At 41.8% G+C, this 16619-nt stretch overlaps 1 protein-coding gene across 2 annotated transcripts in view; it reads left to right on the top strand.

The window, feature by feature from the left end:
- The window catches only part of Slc26a4 (solute carrier family 26 member 4), a 50852-nt gene that overhangs the window by 22799 nt on the left and 11434 nt on the right, over positions 1-16619 (top strand). For both annotated transcript variants that reach the window (XM_004839657.3, XM_087206719.1), the window contains 8 exons: positions 318-400; positions 5196-5343; positions 6742-6855; positions 10964-11041; positions 11165-11260; positions 12180-12286; positions 14518-14587; positions 16046-16138. In XM_004839657.3, coding sequence (XP_004839714.1) covers positions 318-400; positions 5196-5343; positions 6742-6855; positions 10964-11041; positions 11165-11260; positions 12180-12286; positions 14518-14587; positions 16046-16138 — 789 coding nt within the window. The remainder of the gene's footprint in view (positions 1-317; positions 401-5195; positions 5344-6741; positions 6856-10963; positions 11042-11164; positions 11261-12179; positions 12287-14517; positions 14588-16045; positions 16139-16619) is intronic.

Below are 16619 nucleotides of genomic sequence, written 5' to 3'. Positions count from 1 at the left end.
CAGGCATTATTAAAACCAGTGACGTTTGGGGCTGAGGGCTGTAGGCGGAGGCTTCTGGGCCGCCGTACCGAAGCGTACCGCCGCTCCCAGCTCCTCCCAGCTCGTAGGAGGCTTCCGGATTGGCATAGCACCGCTCCCAGCAAAGAGGAGGAGGACGCTTTCGGTCCGCTGTACCACTGCTCTCATTGCGGAGGAGAGCTCAGTGGTAGAGTGCTTGCCTAGCATACATAAGGCCCTAGTTTAATTCCCAGCACCATAAAACACCCCCCCCCCCAAACCCAGTGGAGTTTGTTTTACATCTTCTTTATTTTATTCAGACAATAATTGCCACTGCCATTTCATATGGAGCGAACTTGGAAAAAAATTACAATGCTGGCATTGTTAAATCCATCCCAAGCGGGTGAGTATGGTGTTCCTCTTAGGTAATACTAATATATTAAGCCAGTCCTTTCTTTTTAATGAAATCTTTTATTTTTAAATTTTTATTATTATTTTTTTGGTACCGGGGATCGAACTTGGGTCCTTGCGCTTGCACAGCAGGCGCCGAAACCACTGAGCTAAATCCCCAGCCCAATGAAATTTGGGGGGGGGGGTCGGGGGTGGTGGTACAGGGGATCGAACTTGGGACCTTGCGTTTACAAGGCAGGCGCCAGAACCATTGAGCTAAATACACACACACACACACCCACCCACCCACACACACACCCACACCCGCCATGAAATCTTTTATTACAGGCTTCACTTCACCAGTGCTCCTTCAGTAGTCTCATTTGCATGTGATCTTTTCTTTGTTTTGTTTTGGTACCGGGGGATCGGACTCGGGACTTTGTGCTTGAGAGGCAGGAAGCGGAACCACTGAGCTAAATTCCCGGTCCTGCATGTGATCTTAAACATGTATTTGTCCAAAGTATCGCACAAATAGTACATGTGTAGGTAAAGTTCAAGCTATTTGTTTAAAAGTAGTTCCTAAGGGTCGGGGATTTAGCTCAGTGGTTTCGCCGCCTGCTGTGCAGGCGCAAGGACCCGAGTTCGATCTCCGGTACCAAAAAAAAAAGTTCCTATGAGCTCCACTTCCTTCATGTTCTCAAAATGAGGCAGGATGTGTACTTTTAACACCAGAATACTAATTTAAACTCAAAGGTATAACTATAATTTAAAAAAAGGTATAACTATAATAGAACATATATGCAGTCATGATAAGTAACACTGCACCATGAACAATCTGCTTAAGGAAGCAGGGGCATCTGGCCTAAATTCTTCACCATTTAGATAAGATAATCATTATGTCTTTTGTACCTATACATAATTTGCATTATCTCCAATTGGGATTTTTATATATTTAGAACTTTGGTGGATCAGAAGCACAAAAGACCAAGGCCCCAGCTCCGTCCCAGTCTAGTTGTGTGGCCCTGGGGAAGTTCTCCTTTAGGAGGTAATTCAGCAGCCAAAACTTCACCTCAAGCTTGTGAACTGCCAGGGAGAGGGCTCAGAAAGTGTGCAGAGAGGACACCGTGCCTTACACTATCATGTCACCATATGGGGTGGCAAGGAATTTCACTTGTAAGATTAACTGATGGCATTTGTGATGACACTTGCTGTTAACCAGTCAGTACTAGTTTTCCCTCCCTTCATACCAGCGGAGAGGCTTGTACTGATCTTTGCTTTTTCACGTTCTTAATAAAAATTCCTCAGGCAAGCTCATTCCTGGTACACATAGGAAACCATCACCTCGGAAACCAATTACCTTCCATTTGATCAATCTTACAATTCTAATACCAGTTCCAAAACATTTGGAAAATGACAACCGGCTGCATGGTTCTTAAGTTACATACTACTGTTTCTCTTTTGGGTTTTTTTTTTTTTTGTTTTTTTTTTACAAGAATCATGAAAACTGTTCTAACACAGGGTCCTGGATTCCACTCCAAACCTATTCAATTATGCTCTCCAGAGGAGAGGCCTGGGAGTTACTTTCAAAAGTACATTAAGTGATTCTTCTGATCAAATCAATTTGAAATACTCTACATGACAGGATCAACCTTTTGGTAGTGAATTATACATCTGGGAGGAATTAAAAGATGCAGTGTGACTCCTTGAATAATGGAGTTGTCATCATAACATATGAGGCGTTATAAACAGTTACATAAAAATATATTTCATAGATCCCCTTTGTTAGGGTTCCTAATACATAACAAGTTATAGGTGGGCCGTAGACCTGCCCTTCCCATAAATCTACATTCCATTCATTGTTTTGGGGAACTCACTTCGGCTGCCCTAAGTTGATCTGCCTGGCCCCCTCTGCCTAAGTACGGGTTTGCAGCCTCTCACCTTCGGGTTTCATCATGTGGAATCTGCTGACAGGCCACTTGGTTGCTTGAGTCATCTCCTTAACCTGCCTGGCCTTGAGGACTAGAAGCTCCTCCACAAGAGCTGGGACCTGTTTTGTGTTGCTCAGCTGTGTCCCCTGGCCCAGTACCTACCTCACAGGTAGCCTCACAGAAAATATTTGTTGAAGGGATAAAATGTCCAAGCCTGTGTCATTATAAACAAGCCACAAGAAAGGCTTTTGTTATCGGATCTCACTTGGTGGCACAGAAACAACTCTAATGATACTAACAGACCTGAGAAGGGAAGGGTGGTGTGGAGAGATTGGAAGGGAGCAAGGCAGTTCCTTGAAAGGAAGAGGAACAATCAGAGGCAGTGATATTCCACCTTTTTGGTAGTGTTTGTTTGTTTTTTGGTGTTTTTTTTGGTACTGGGGATCAAACTCGGGTCCTTTGCGCTTGTGAGGCCAGAGCGGTGCCACTGAGCTAAATCCCCGGTATTCCACCTTTTGATCCAGCCTACTTCACTCCTCCAATCAGGCAGCTGTTAAAAGCTTCCTTTCATCCTATGCAGGATCGGACCATATGTTAGGATTGCTTGGTCCCCAGGAACAATGTCCCCTTGGACAGCCAAAAACGATGACTCCATGTCCTTCTTTCTACTTCCCTCCTGGTAAAAATGCACAACCTCTTTCTATCCAATCAGGACACTAGGATTCACTCACTGGCGAGCCCTCATTACCTCACCAGCAGCCTCTAATAGAGCCAGTCACAGCCTACCCTTCTCTTTATGCAACTGATCCTTATCCTGCACTTCTTAATGTGTCCAGTCCTCACTCAGCATAGCCTGGCTCCTCTTTTGCTCTTCTGTCATCATGGTTCTCTGTGTGCGTGTGCACACGTCTGTTTTAATCCATAACAAGGACTGCTCTGTCCTCTGAATTTTAGTCCCTACACTTTCTTCTGCCTCATTGCTCAGCACATCGATAAAGGGCCTCTGCTCGCAGTGCCAGAGATCCCCTTTGTTGCTATGTTTCCTGCCATTGTTTTTAAGTAATGGCTTTGCAGTTGTATTTGAAATTATGATTCAGGGAAGAAAAGCAGGATAGGACATAGGATGGGGGAATCAACACAATCAGAGGTTTTTTTCCTGGCTGCTTTGTAAAGGCCACTTTCCCTCTTTGAATGGAGTAGTGACACACTTGCCAAATGTACAGGCTGGCATTATGTTTATCACACCTGTTCTCCTTTGTGAGATCTTTGGCCTTTCAAGGCCTACCCCTCACATCCTCATTTTTTCGGCTTTGAGGTAAGCAATGGGCTTTAGGTGACTATCAAAATGAAACACTCGGAAAGACTGGGAAGTTATCCTGACCGGCCTGTTACCTGAAGTAGGGTTAACTGGGTCTCAGAAAAAAAAACCTTAGAGCCTGGTTTTAAGAAGTGAGGTCCAAGGTCATATCCATACTAGGAGGTGATGTGGTACTGAGACGCGTGAGTGCTGAATTAGGGTTTCCAACACCCAGTCTGCCTGCAGATGGGGTCCACTGTAAAGCCTACACGCAGGGTAGGATGGGATTTGGGGGTGAAGGAGTCTGAAAATTAACCCCTCACTCGAGGGGAGAAAGCCCAACAAAGACAGAGAACCAGACAGAACTAGAAAATTATCTAATATGTAACATTCATTTCAGGCAAATCACTTTTCTAAGTCTCTGTTCTTTTATTAACAAAATGAAAGAAGTAGATTCAACACTATCTAGGATGCTTGCTACCAGCTGTGCTAAATTTCTGTATGGTTTTCTCTAAGAATTTTACTTCAACTTTATGCAGCCATAAACAAAGCAGTTGGAGATTTTTTTTTTTATGGCTGAGGCTCTCTGGGATTTTACCATATGAAAAGTCTATAGGCTATAGTTACATCAAAGTATTCTCCCAAATTTTCATATTTGGGGACACTCTCGTGATTATAAACGTATATGTTTCTTTTTGTTTTGTTTTGTTTTTGTTTGTTGGGTTTTTTTGAGACAGGTCTTGCTATGTAGTTCAGGTTGGCCTTGAGCTCACAGTGATCCTCCTGCCTCAGCCTTCCAAGTGCTGGGATTACAGGCATGTGCCACTGGCTTATTTCTTTAATAGTTTTCAGAGAAGCTCTGGTTTTGTCAAACAGTGGTTATTTGACTATACAATCATCAGGGTATTTTAGTCACTATGGAGCACTGTGCTAACGAAACAAATTTAATCATTTTTGGCCTCAAGAAGATTTTAAATGTTATGGCTCTTAACTTTCTACCAAGCTCTTTTAGCATTAGTATATGTTCTCTGTGTCTTTAACAGAACTGACATGTTTTCATACAAAGTAAATCTCGTATAATGGCTAGGTTATCTTTTAAGTTCAAGTTAGAGTGAAACTCTTGTCAGGAGAAATCCTAGTGTGTATGGCCTTAAAGAATGAGTAACAGGGCTGGGGATTTAGCTCAGTGGTTCCGGCACCTGCCTCGCAAGAGCAAGGTCCTGAGTTTGATCACCGGTACCAAAAAAAAAACAAAAACATTGAGTAACAACAGATTTATTCATATCAGAAATAACACTAACTTCTGATGAAAAAAGGGTCAAAGCAGCCAGGGATTTAGCTCAGTGGTTCTGCTGCCTGCCTCGCAAGTGCAAGGACCCGAGTTCCATCCTTGGTACCCCACCCCCCAAAAAAGAAAAAGGGTCAAAGCAGATGCTACTGTTCAGGCCTCTGACATACTTTTTTTTCTCTTGGATCACGTTCTTTTATGTCTAACATGTAGCTGAGTGAATGTAACATTTGGTGATGTGGGGAAAAAAAAATCATCAAATCTTTACAGTATTTTTCATTTAAAACTTCACTAGGTTTTTGCCTCCTGTACTTCCACCTGTGGCCATGTTTTCTGAGATGCTGACCGCATCATTTTCCATCGCTGTAGTGGCTTATGCTATTGCAGTGTCTGTAGGGAAAGTATATGCCACCAAGCATGATTACACCATCGATGGGAACCAGGTATGGTCATCATCCTTCTGCTGAACTGGTTTTACAGGGCTGAAAAGAAAAAAAATAATAAATGGGAAAAATATTGGTGTCAGCTAAAGAAAGGATCGGTTTATTCTACCAGTCCTTAGGTGGTTTCCCCCCTTGTCCTTGCTAATTAAAAATTATTTTGAAATATTCATACTGTGTCACTTTGCTTTTTAAGAAATAAATTGAAGTAATCCTAGTTTTAAACACAGCTAATTCAGTCAGGTTATAAACAATATTTAAAATTAATATATTAGGTCAGAATAGAAATTGTTCAGTATCTCCCAGTAATTCTTTTAATGGCAGTTGTAATATAACAAAACAGTGCAACAAACACCATTAGGAATAGATGCCACCACTTTATACCTAGGCAGTTCGTAGTGCATTTAACTTATGCAGGTAGTTTTTGTAGACATACGATACATTGCCAGGTGGGCTCCTTTAACACTGTTTGCAAATCTGCAAGTTTGTTACTGTACGATTCTGAAAACGGCACAGCAATGACAACAGCCAAAGGACTAGTAATTTCCCAGTATCATAGCTTAATTACCAAGCATATTAGCTAGTTATAATATACTTCATAACAAATACTCAACCACAGAAAAAATGTTTCATGTGAGAGTTGCAGATATATCATTCACTAGACAGTGAAAAAAAATTTTTATACATGTATATAACACAACTTAATTCTATTTCCTCTTCCTCTTTCTACCTCCCTCTCCCATTTGCCAAAGATCTATCTCCTTATTTTCTGTTGTCTATCTTTTATTTTGTTCTTTAAATTATTTATACTTCGGGTTTCTCAAGCCATGTGATATTGAAGCTTATGTGTCTGATTTATTTCACTTCACCTGAGGTCTACAGGGTGCAAATGACTCAAATTTATCTTTATGGCAGAGTAGTACTGCATTGTACTGCAGTAGTACTACATTGTACTGTAGTAGTACTATATTTTATTTATTCATCTGTTAATGGAAATATAGACCACTTTCAAGATTTAGCTATTATGAATTGTGCTGCTATAAACATTGGTATTTAACTATTTTGAGAAGGTACCTAGAAGGAGAATAATCAGGTCCAATAGAATTCCTAATTTTAGTTTTTTGAGAAATCCCCGTGAAAAGAGCATTTTCACAAAGGATCTAGAGATAGTTTCTTCTCAACCTTAAAAACAACTGACAGCAATGAAGTCTCTCTTAGGTTCTATGAAGCCCAAACTCCTGCGTCTTTTAAGATCCCCACATACTTTTAATAGTAAAAATTAAGTTGGACCAGTAGGCAGGGTGGGCGTGGAAGTTTCCTTTAATATACTTCTTTAAACACTGGTGAGGGCCTTGCAGAGATTTTATTTGTAGCATCAAGGTCATCCAATCTCTCCCCTAGGAATTCATTGCCTTTGGGATCAGCAACATCTTTTCTGGATTCTTCTCTTGTTTTGTGGCCACCACTGCCCTGTCCCGCACAGCTGTCCAGGAGAGCACCGGGGGAAAGACACAGGTATGGAACAACAGCTGGGTACCATTAAACCAGGGATGGTGGCTCAGAAAGTCTTGCACAAGATCTGAATAGGACAGTAAACCTTTGGGAAGAGAGGCATTATGCTTGTCATCTCATCCGACTTGGGCCTATTCATCTCTTTGACTTACCCCTCATCACAAACCTCTTAAAAGCAACATTTACATTTCCCCAAAGGCGGCAATTCCCAAATCCCTGTGTCACTGTTCAACTGACAAATAACTCCTTCCTTGCTTTCCTAGGAACAATCACAGCTGCCAAGGCAACAGTAACGATGAAGGCTGATTTTTATTAGTTGGTTACCTGGGATGGGGGGAGGAACAGCCTAGTAACAAGCCTAGGCTTTGAGTTCTTACATTTTCAGGAAAGTGAGAAGTTCATTCACATTTCCTTTACAAGGATTAGGAACTTTCTTCAGCGGCCTTTGGTCTCACAGAACAACAGTTTACTAGCCAAGTTTGGCTCATGTTGTTGTAACATTTTGGCATTTCTACCTGAGTAAGATTTTTGTTCTTGAAGTTCTGAATGTGGGTTGAATCTTGCCTTTTAAATGTGCCTTTTGGTTGTTGCCTTTACAAGGTGACCATAAAACCAGCATCCCTGCTAATCTCTGACATAATCCCTTGTTTGGTTGGCCAGAAAGCCCAGGAGTGGCTCTCAAAGGCTTTCCTTTCCAGCTAGACACAAGTGAGTGGCCTTGGGCTAGCGACAGATTTAGGACTTGTGTTCCTGATGTGCCTCCTGGGTTTTTCCCTCCCAACACAGAAACAACTTTGATTTAAGAGTAAAAAGTACACTGGGACTATAAAGGAGAACTACAAAGCCAAACTAAATAGCGTGAAAAAGTACAATCTTCAAATAGGGCTTTATAAAGGCAGAGACATTTACAAATAAGTATGAAAGAGAATAACTGAGAAGATGAATGAGTCCAGTGGTGGGCTGGGGGGGAAGAGAGAGCTTTAATTCTCCCCATGGTACAGTGACGTTCCTCTCCTATTTATAATGGATCTTGTGACAGGTTTGGAAGAATTGGTCTCTTCTAATTTCTTGGCCCCTTTGAAACAAAAAATTAATATTCTCAGAATTTTTCTTAACAGTTTTTTGGGGAGGGCAGACATTTCTACCTCTGAGGGAGCAGGTGAAACAGTGCAGTCCATCCCAGGAGACAGAGAAATCTGTTGCCATGGGGGGTTGGTCAGCACTAATTTCCAAAGCCGGGCCTGTTTCAGGCTCCAGCTTTCAGTAGCAGGAGTTCTTATTGCTGGTGTTGGCAGTGACTAAGACTCTCTAGGGCACAGGTCCTAAGAAGGTACAGGAAGTCCCTCCTGAACTGCTGATGTCTGTTTTTCTGCTCTTACCTCTGGACCCAAATAAGCTGGCTGCCCCAGTAAGAGTGCTCATGTAAAGTGACCTCGTTGGCAAAGGTTTAGGGGATAATGGTGTTCTGGTAAGCTAATATCCTCTGCCACACACTGGCATAATACATGTTTAGGGATGAAGGATGACAGGATTTCAGCACTGAAGAAGGGAACAAGTGCAGAAATGGCTTGATCTTTAGTTGCTGAAATGCATACTAAGTTCTAGGGTTAAAAGTCTAAGTGCCTGGACGGAAATCCAGGGACTTGTAACCAATACATTGGCAGGTCCTTTTGTTCTCCTCTCCCCTCCCCTCCTCTCTTCTTTTCTTCTTTTTCTTGTCTCCCCTCTCTTCCTCTTCCTCCACCACCTCCTCCTTCTCCTCTTCCTTCTTCTTCCTCTCTCTCCCTCTCCTTACTCCTCTCTGTCTCTGTCTCTGTCTTTCTGTGGTACTGGAGGTTGAACCCAAGGCCTCTTTCCACTGAGCTACATCTCCAGCCCTTTTTATGCTTTTATTTGTTTATTTGAGACAGAGTCATCACTTGATTGTCCAGGCTGGGCTGGAACTTGCAATCCTCTTGCCTTAGCCTCCCATCATACTAGGATTACAAGCATGTACCGCCACGCCCAAATGCAGGTCTTTTCTTGTATGGATTCTCATTTTTTTTTCAGCCTCAGTTTCAATATCTACTAATGGGAATCAAAAGTATCCTTCTCATAGCTGTGTCAAAAGGAATCAAGAAGTTGTAAAGCCCTATCACATACTGGTCAGTGCTGCTTTTTCCACTCCTTCAGGTAGAAGAGAACGCTAGTGCATATGGTACCTGTATTGTGCCTAGAACAGGAGAAGCTCCCAGCAAGTATTTACTGAAGGAATAAATAAAAACATGCATGTTGGTGGACATCAACTCTTTTCGGCACTTCAGTGGAGTGTAGAAGAGCTAAACACTGCCCCCTGTTCTTCCTCTGACTATCATCGGAGTCCTACTGACTCCTGAAAAAGTAATTCTGATTACAAAGTACTCTGTAGCTCTGATTGCCCTCTCACTTAACAGGATAATTAATCTGCTAGTAATTGAATCTGCTCATAAAGTCTACAGAGTTTCCAACACACCATCTTATATACTAAGTACAAGCAACTGATCCTTCATAGATTTCAATATCGTGACCAAGATTAGCTGTGGCCCAGTAATGGGAGGCTCCTTATTACATGTACTTGTCAAATGGGTAGCCACTCTTGCCTGAGTTGGTCAGCCCATTGAGGTCCTGGTACCCTAATCTCCATGTCTCACCAATTCACAGAGCCCTTTATCCCAGTGTGATGCAAGTGCTCACTAAATATTGGTTGGCTAGCTGGAAGAAAGGAAGAGGGGAAGAAAGAAGGGTATTACCTTCTCTGTTTAGAAAAGGGAGGGGTAAACACGCTAAAGTGCTGGGAACCTGGAGGTACGGTGTTAGGAAGAGCATAGAGCTGGAAGTCAGTTATACAGAGTGAGCTTTTTAAAAGCACATCATATATATAATATTGCCCCAGGCTGGCTCAGCCATAATCTGAACAGAAATGATCTATTTGCCAGATGGAGTGTTTTCTGTTGTTGTTTGAGACAAGGTCTTGCTATGTAGGCCAGGCTGGCCCTAAGCTCATTATGCAGCCTAGGCTGGCCTCAAATTTGCAGCAACCTTCCTGCCTCAGCTCCCCAGAGTGCTGGGATGACAAGCATGAGCCATCACACCTGGCTGACATGAATGTTTTCTAATTAAGTTTTCTAATTTTCTTTTTACATTCGCTGTGCCTGCCTCCTATAACTCCAACAGCCTGCACTAGGCAGTACTTATGCTCAACATGACCTCTCCTATGGCTTCCTCTCTGACTGCTTTGCTTCTGGCTCCCTGTCTCCTCTTCTGTTTCAGAGCTTCTAGTCTTCCTTGGCCATGCCACCACTGTCTCAACAGAGAATTCGTTGGTCATCTGCTCAAGCCATAAAATAGTCCCCACCCCGAGCCTCTCTCCTCTTTATGGAACTTAGCAGAGCTTTCTTTGCCAATGAAGGTAACATTTCTGAGCTTCCTTTACTCTGTCCTTGCCCCATCACTGCAACTGCCTAGGAGCAAAGTCTGAAGCCAGCATCTATGCAACTGTTGCAAGAAGCAGGACACAGAGTCTTGTCTCTCAGTGTGTCCATATGGCACCATGAATCTGCAGTACGATGGGTTAAATTAATGTTCTGAGACTTTGCTGGGAACCATGTGCTACAAGTACAATGCATTATCACAGCTGCTATTATGGCTGCTGCTTCAATAATGCAGAAGAATTGGGTACATACCATGAAAATTTATTTCCCAAGAATGTGACAATAATCTCTATTGCTGGGGAAAGAGGTGGTCCGTGTTTCATGGTATGGCAAATAACTAAGAGGTCAGCCTCCTAAATGGACACCAGAACTACAGTTGCAAGATGTCCAAACGGAATCCATGTCAAACTGGCTTCACTTTAGTAGGCTCGGTCTTCCTCTTCCCTTACTCTGCGACAGTGTGTATATATTTCTCTGTATAAGTGTGTTTTCCATTCTTGTTTAGTTTTGTGTAGTCTGACCAAATAATGCTCATTTCTCTGAATAACGAGTAGAAGAGGGAGTCGGGGAAGGGTCCAGTGTGCCTGTGAGAGGTACATATGTGGCAAGCTGGAAGACACAGAGAGGATGAACCCGCTTCATGCAAGGTGTATGTGTTCCAGATTGCTGGCATCATTTCGGCTGGGATTGTGATGATCGCCATTGTTTCCTTGGGGAAGCTTCTGGAACCCTTGCAGAAGGTAGAAATCCATTTCTCTGTACCATTGCACAATTTCCTTTCACCACTCTGCTACCAGAGAAATAACAGGAGATTTGAAAACCATTCTCCTGAATAACCCAGCCTTTCTGGTCTCTCTTGGCAGTCCGTCTTGGCAGCAGTTGTAATTGCCAACCTGAAAGGGATGTTTATGCAGGTGTGTGATGTTCCTCGTTTGTGGCGGCAGAATAAGACTGATGCTGTAAGTCACCCACCACCCATTTCTCTCTAAACTAAGATTTGGCTCTACATGTTTCCTGTCACATCACGATGACACTCCCTTTTTTCTAAGTCTTCCCTGAACTTTGCAAATCCCGTAGCAGAAATTAGAATTGTGTGAATAAACCCAAGTCTTGACATGAACTGCATGTTGTGAAGACCCTGTTTCTCTAGGAAGATTCATTTCCAGGGAGAATACCACATCAGGCTCATACACCCTTGGCCTTCTAACGCCAAAAAACAAACACATTTTATTTAAAACCTGGTTCAAAAGTGCCAACAAAACACCAAATAAACAAAAACAAGACATAAAAACCAGTTCCAATTTTGTGACTAAAGTAGTCTTCACAACTCTTAGGAGGAATTGTAAAAACCAGAAGCCAGATCTTTTGGACTCCTGCACTAATTGAGCCCAGGATACCTAAAAAGAATAAGCAAACCTCCTATCTATTGTTAGGCAAAGATCTCTAGACAAATTAAGAGAAAAAAGAGGCCAGAATAAAAATATCGGGGAAAAGTCTGTGTGCTTTCACACCTACACATACATGATCACACAAAGAAATGCAAGTGGATACAAGTAGGAGAGGATTTGGGGAATGGGTGGAGAGGGGAGAGGGTTGTGAGCAAGATTTTTTCACTGTACACCTTTAAAATATTAATTCCCCTTTGAACCATGTGGATATATTGCCTATTCAAAACTTTAAAAATAAATACAATGCAATAGTTGGTCTTACTTGGGAAGGTCAGTTTCCAGCTTCACTTAAACATAAAATGAATGAAACTAGAATATTTTTAAAAAGTTGTAATTTGTGGGTAGTTGATCTTTTTTTTAATAAGTACTCTATCATTTGCTGGTACCAGATAAATTAATATAATTCTTTTCATTTCCATTTCCCGCCTAGGTAATCTGGGTGTTTACATGCGTAATGTCCATCATTTTGGGGCTGGACCTGGGTCTGCTAGCTGGCCTTTTATTTGGACTATTGACTGTGGTCCTGAGAGTTCAGTTGTGAGTACAATAAACCCAGATTTCCTATGAACAGGACAACACACCCTAAACTTTCCTATGCTGTTTTTTTTAATGCTGTTTTCATAAATGTAGTGAAACCACTTTCTCTTATAATAGTTACTCCATATTGAGTGATTCTATAAAGAAAGCACACAGTGCTTTGCAAATATATTTAATCTTCAAAAGAATCTTATGAGTACTTTTGATTATTCTCATTGTACAAGTGGAAGTTTTAAGCTCAGAAAGGCTAAAGACTTCCCCTCAGGTCACACATTTACTAATTGGCAGAGCTAAGATTTGAACTCAGATTATCTCACTCAAAATTTCTAGATTTCATCACATGCTCCACGGTTGTGCTCTCCTTTTAGGCCTGGTTAGACTAAGAGACACATAGCTCAGCCAGACTGAGGTTGCTCCGTAGTTTCTTCTTTAGATGAGATAAAGGATGCCAGGCATTGGGCCCAAGGCTTGGAACAAGACAGCTGCTAAATCTATCACAGCTCATTTTTCTCTCTTGAAGCTTATAACCCAAAATAAATTACACAACCCAGAACAGGAGAGCTTTAGGGTTGTTGATTATAATCAGGATTCATCCAAATCTCTCAAGTAGGGAATCCAGTAAGTCACACAATTATTTGAAGTAAACATAATTAGTTCACATGCAAAGTGAAAGCAGCAAAGGCAGGAGTTAATTAATGGAAAACAATCTGTGAGGACTAGTGAGGGAGACTGAAGATGGATTTTTTTGTTGTTGTTGGTTTTGTTTTGACTCTCGAGAGATTTTGGTTTCGTGCCCTCCTGAGTCTAGAGGGGAAGAGGACACTAGAGGGGAATGAGGTTTCTCCCCCTCCCTAATTCATCTATTGTCTTTCTGGACTTCTGACCTCTTCTCTGCTTGTGCTTGGGCCACCAAGGAAGAAGAGACCTGGAAAAACACCAGCATCAGTGTCTTCAGCTTATCATGGGCTCACCGCTTCATGCCACTGTCTAGCTCTCCTGTACCCTTTCTTCCTCCCTATGCTCACATGTTGGTTCTGTCCAAAAGGCCTGTGGCTTTCTGCCAAAGCACCCTTGGTGCCCAGAATCCTGAACGTTCATGAACTCCCAGAGTGCCCAGTTTGCTGCTAGGAAATAACCTAGAAACTCTTCAGTGTCTATTTTACCTTATCTGGGTGTGGTTGAGGGAGAAGGGTTTTGGAAAGACTAACTTATGAGCTTTAAATTAAAAATCAGCACACCACAGCAAGCCAAAGAAAAACTGGTGGCTCATTTTTGCTGCTGGTTTGGTAACCAGGCCTTTAGCCAACAAAAAGCAGTGTCCTCTACAGTGTTTAATTTCCAGTCATTAGAGTGCTGATCCAGAGAGCACAATGCTGAAAGGACCCCAGACAGCCTTTCTTTCTTCAGGAGTTGCACTTAGCATATGTCCCTAGTCACACTTGAGGAAACATGGAAATTATCTGATTGCATCAGGAACAGGAAATCAACAGTCTGGTTTACAGGACAGACTTATTTCTGGTCTTCTCAGGCTGCTAATTCTATAAAAAGAAACTAATTTGATTATCTGCAAACTCTCCAAACTTCATCAGGAAGTTACAAGTAAGCAACAGTCACCCATGACCCTGGGCAGATCCTTACCTCAGGGCCTTTTCGAGTCCCAGTTTACATACTAATGAAAATAAGGATAACACAACTGACTTTTTGGGGGTTAGGGTAAGCTCTTCCTCATCCTATAAGTATGATGCTCATTATTCTCTCAGCCACCAGAAGAAAAGTCACAGTTATTTCTTTCTTCCCTGGTTCCACGCAAACACCAGCTGTTCACTTCAGAGTTAGTTGCAGGAAAATGTCATCTGCTATACTGACTGAGCCTCAAACAGCAGAGTGAAGGCTGCTTAGCAGCTATTTCTTTTTAATCCTCCCACTCCTGTGCTGGGGATCAAACCCAGGACCCTACACAGTTTTTTGTTTGTTTTAGGGTTTTTTGTTGTTTTGGTACCAGGGATCAAACTCCAGACCTTGCGCTTTCAAGGCAGGCGGTAGAACCACTGAGCTAAATCCCCAAGCCCTTTCCTCCAACCTGTTTGGGAGACAGGGTCTTGCTAAATTGCTCAGGCTCCCAAGTAGCTGTGATTATAAACATGTGCCAGTGTGCCTGGCTATTTTTAACTGTTTAGTCCAAAATATGGCTGTTTCAAAAAAAATTCTGATGTTAATTTTTCCTCTTTTAGCCCTTCATGGAATGACCTTGGAAACATCCCTAGCACAGACATCTACAAAAGTACCAAGAATTACAAAAATGTAAGTGCTTTTGTGAGACATCTGCAGAAAGAGGGTTTGTTCACCTATAATTTTAGGAGCCACATATTTCTCCTTTAGCAGGGTAGTTACAAGGTAGCCAAGGATGGAGGAAGTCCTAATGTTAGTCCACTGACAGTGTCATGAGAACTTTTGACTTGGTGTACCTTCTGACAGACTAGGATTTTATGAAGTCTGTCAACACTAGTTGCATGTCATGTTAATGTAAAATCATTCTAAGAGGATTTTTAAAATAATACACAATTGTTGCCAGGTGTTCAATCAATATTTTCTCTGCTATAATCCTTAGCCTCTATGAAGTTGCCTGAAAGCCTCATACTATTTATTCAGTTCTAACAAGAAATTTTCAAGTTTTCTGTCACCAAGTTATTTGATATTTTGCTTTATCCTTGGAATTGGAAGAAATAACATATGATATAGGAAATGAAAAACAAAGAAGTTAAATATCCCAGTGATGGGCTTGTGTTGCCTGCACATAAAATTGTTTAGAGATCACTAGGGAATATGAAAAGGCAGAGAAAGTAAACTTGGAAAACACAAACTTAGGAAAAACATATACATATAAATGTATTTTAATATGAACTCTAGGAGGTTGTAGTCTAATTTTGCCTTAATATTAAAATATCATGGGACACTGAACCTGGAATTCCAACTGTTATTTATTTATTTATTTATTTATTTCCATACAGAGGACCGACTAAGGACCTTGCACTTGCCAGGCAGGCACAGTGCCACTGAGCTACATCCGGGGCCCAACTGTTACTTAATTTATTTCCACAATCTTTTTGTAATGTTGAGCCAAATGCTAAAAAGAGCTAAAATGATTTTAGAAAAAATTTTGGCACTGAGACGGAGGGAACTCTGGGCTGAGTTGTTTAGGAGTTCTGGATTCTCGGCTCCCTATTGGAGAGATTTGCCCACGACACTCAGCCTCTCAGGGCTTCAATTTTCTCATCTGAAAGGGTGAGAATAAAACTGCTGATTCCTAAAGACCCGAGAAGTCTGTGATTCTATGGGTTCTACTTATGGCATGGCCACTGTGTATGAGTATAAAGAAGCAGATGACACTTCTGCAAACCTCCTGGACTTTGCTTTATTTTTGCTACTCAGAAGAATTTTCGCAAAATCAGGAGGATCAGTGGTATGAACTAGGGACAAATTGCATCACTATTCTGAACCTCGGTTTCTTTACCTGGAAATCAAAGGGTTGAAAATTGCTTTCTAAAGCCCTAACTTGACCTTCTCTGGAGTTTTGGAAATCCAAGAGTTTTGGCAACGCAGTACTTTGGAAATGGGCACAAGCCCCTATTTAAGGAAAGTTGAGCGTTGCTGCCCAGATCCAAGCAATCGTCACCCAGCTCCTTGTAAAATAGCTATTTCGTTGAGTATCTGAGGTCTAGAATTAACCAACTTCCTTTTTTTTTTTTTTTTAAATGCCAGATTGAAGAACTTAAAGGAGTGAAGATTCTTAGATTTTCTGGCCCTATTTTTTATGGCAATGTTGATGGTTTTAAAAAATGTATCAAGTCCACAGTAAGTATTTTATCCCGGGAAATTTGGTTTTTATTTATTTATTTATTTATTTATTTATTTATTTATTTATGGTACCGGGGATTGAACTCGGGTCCTTGAGCTTGCGCAGCAGGCGGCGAAACCACTGAGCTAAATCCCCCGACCAAAATTTGTTTTTTAATTCGAGATTTCACTCTTATTTATTGGGCTTCAACTGGGAACAAGACGCCACCGTCTATTCTCTTTTTGTAGGGCAGGCAGAATTTTTTTTAAAAAAAGATTTGCACTCTATTGGGAATTTTAACCTACGCTGGTTAAAATCCAGACAGTAATAACTGCCAGACAAAACGCTAACAGTCCGGGCCGACTTGAACTCCCGAATACTGTGTTAACTTCCCACGGTGGCGCCGGGACCGGGAAGGTCGCCGCGGGCCCCAAGCAAGAGGCAGGAGTGGCCTGCGGGCCGCTCTCGAAGGGCGCCGCGCACGGATAACCCGCGCAG

The sequence above is a fragment of the Heterocephalus glaber genome, unplaced genomic scaffold, assembly GCF_053883595.1.
Source record: "Heterocephalus glaber isolate CG9 unplaced genomic scaffold, H.glaber_assembly_v1.0 deba00000676, whole genome shotgun sequence".
Taxonomy (NCBI): domain Eukaryota; kingdom Metazoa; phylum Chordata; class Mammalia; order Rodentia; family Bathyergidae; genus Heterocephalus; species Heterocephalus glaber.
This window is presented reverse-complemented; position numbering and strand designations above follow the sequence as displayed.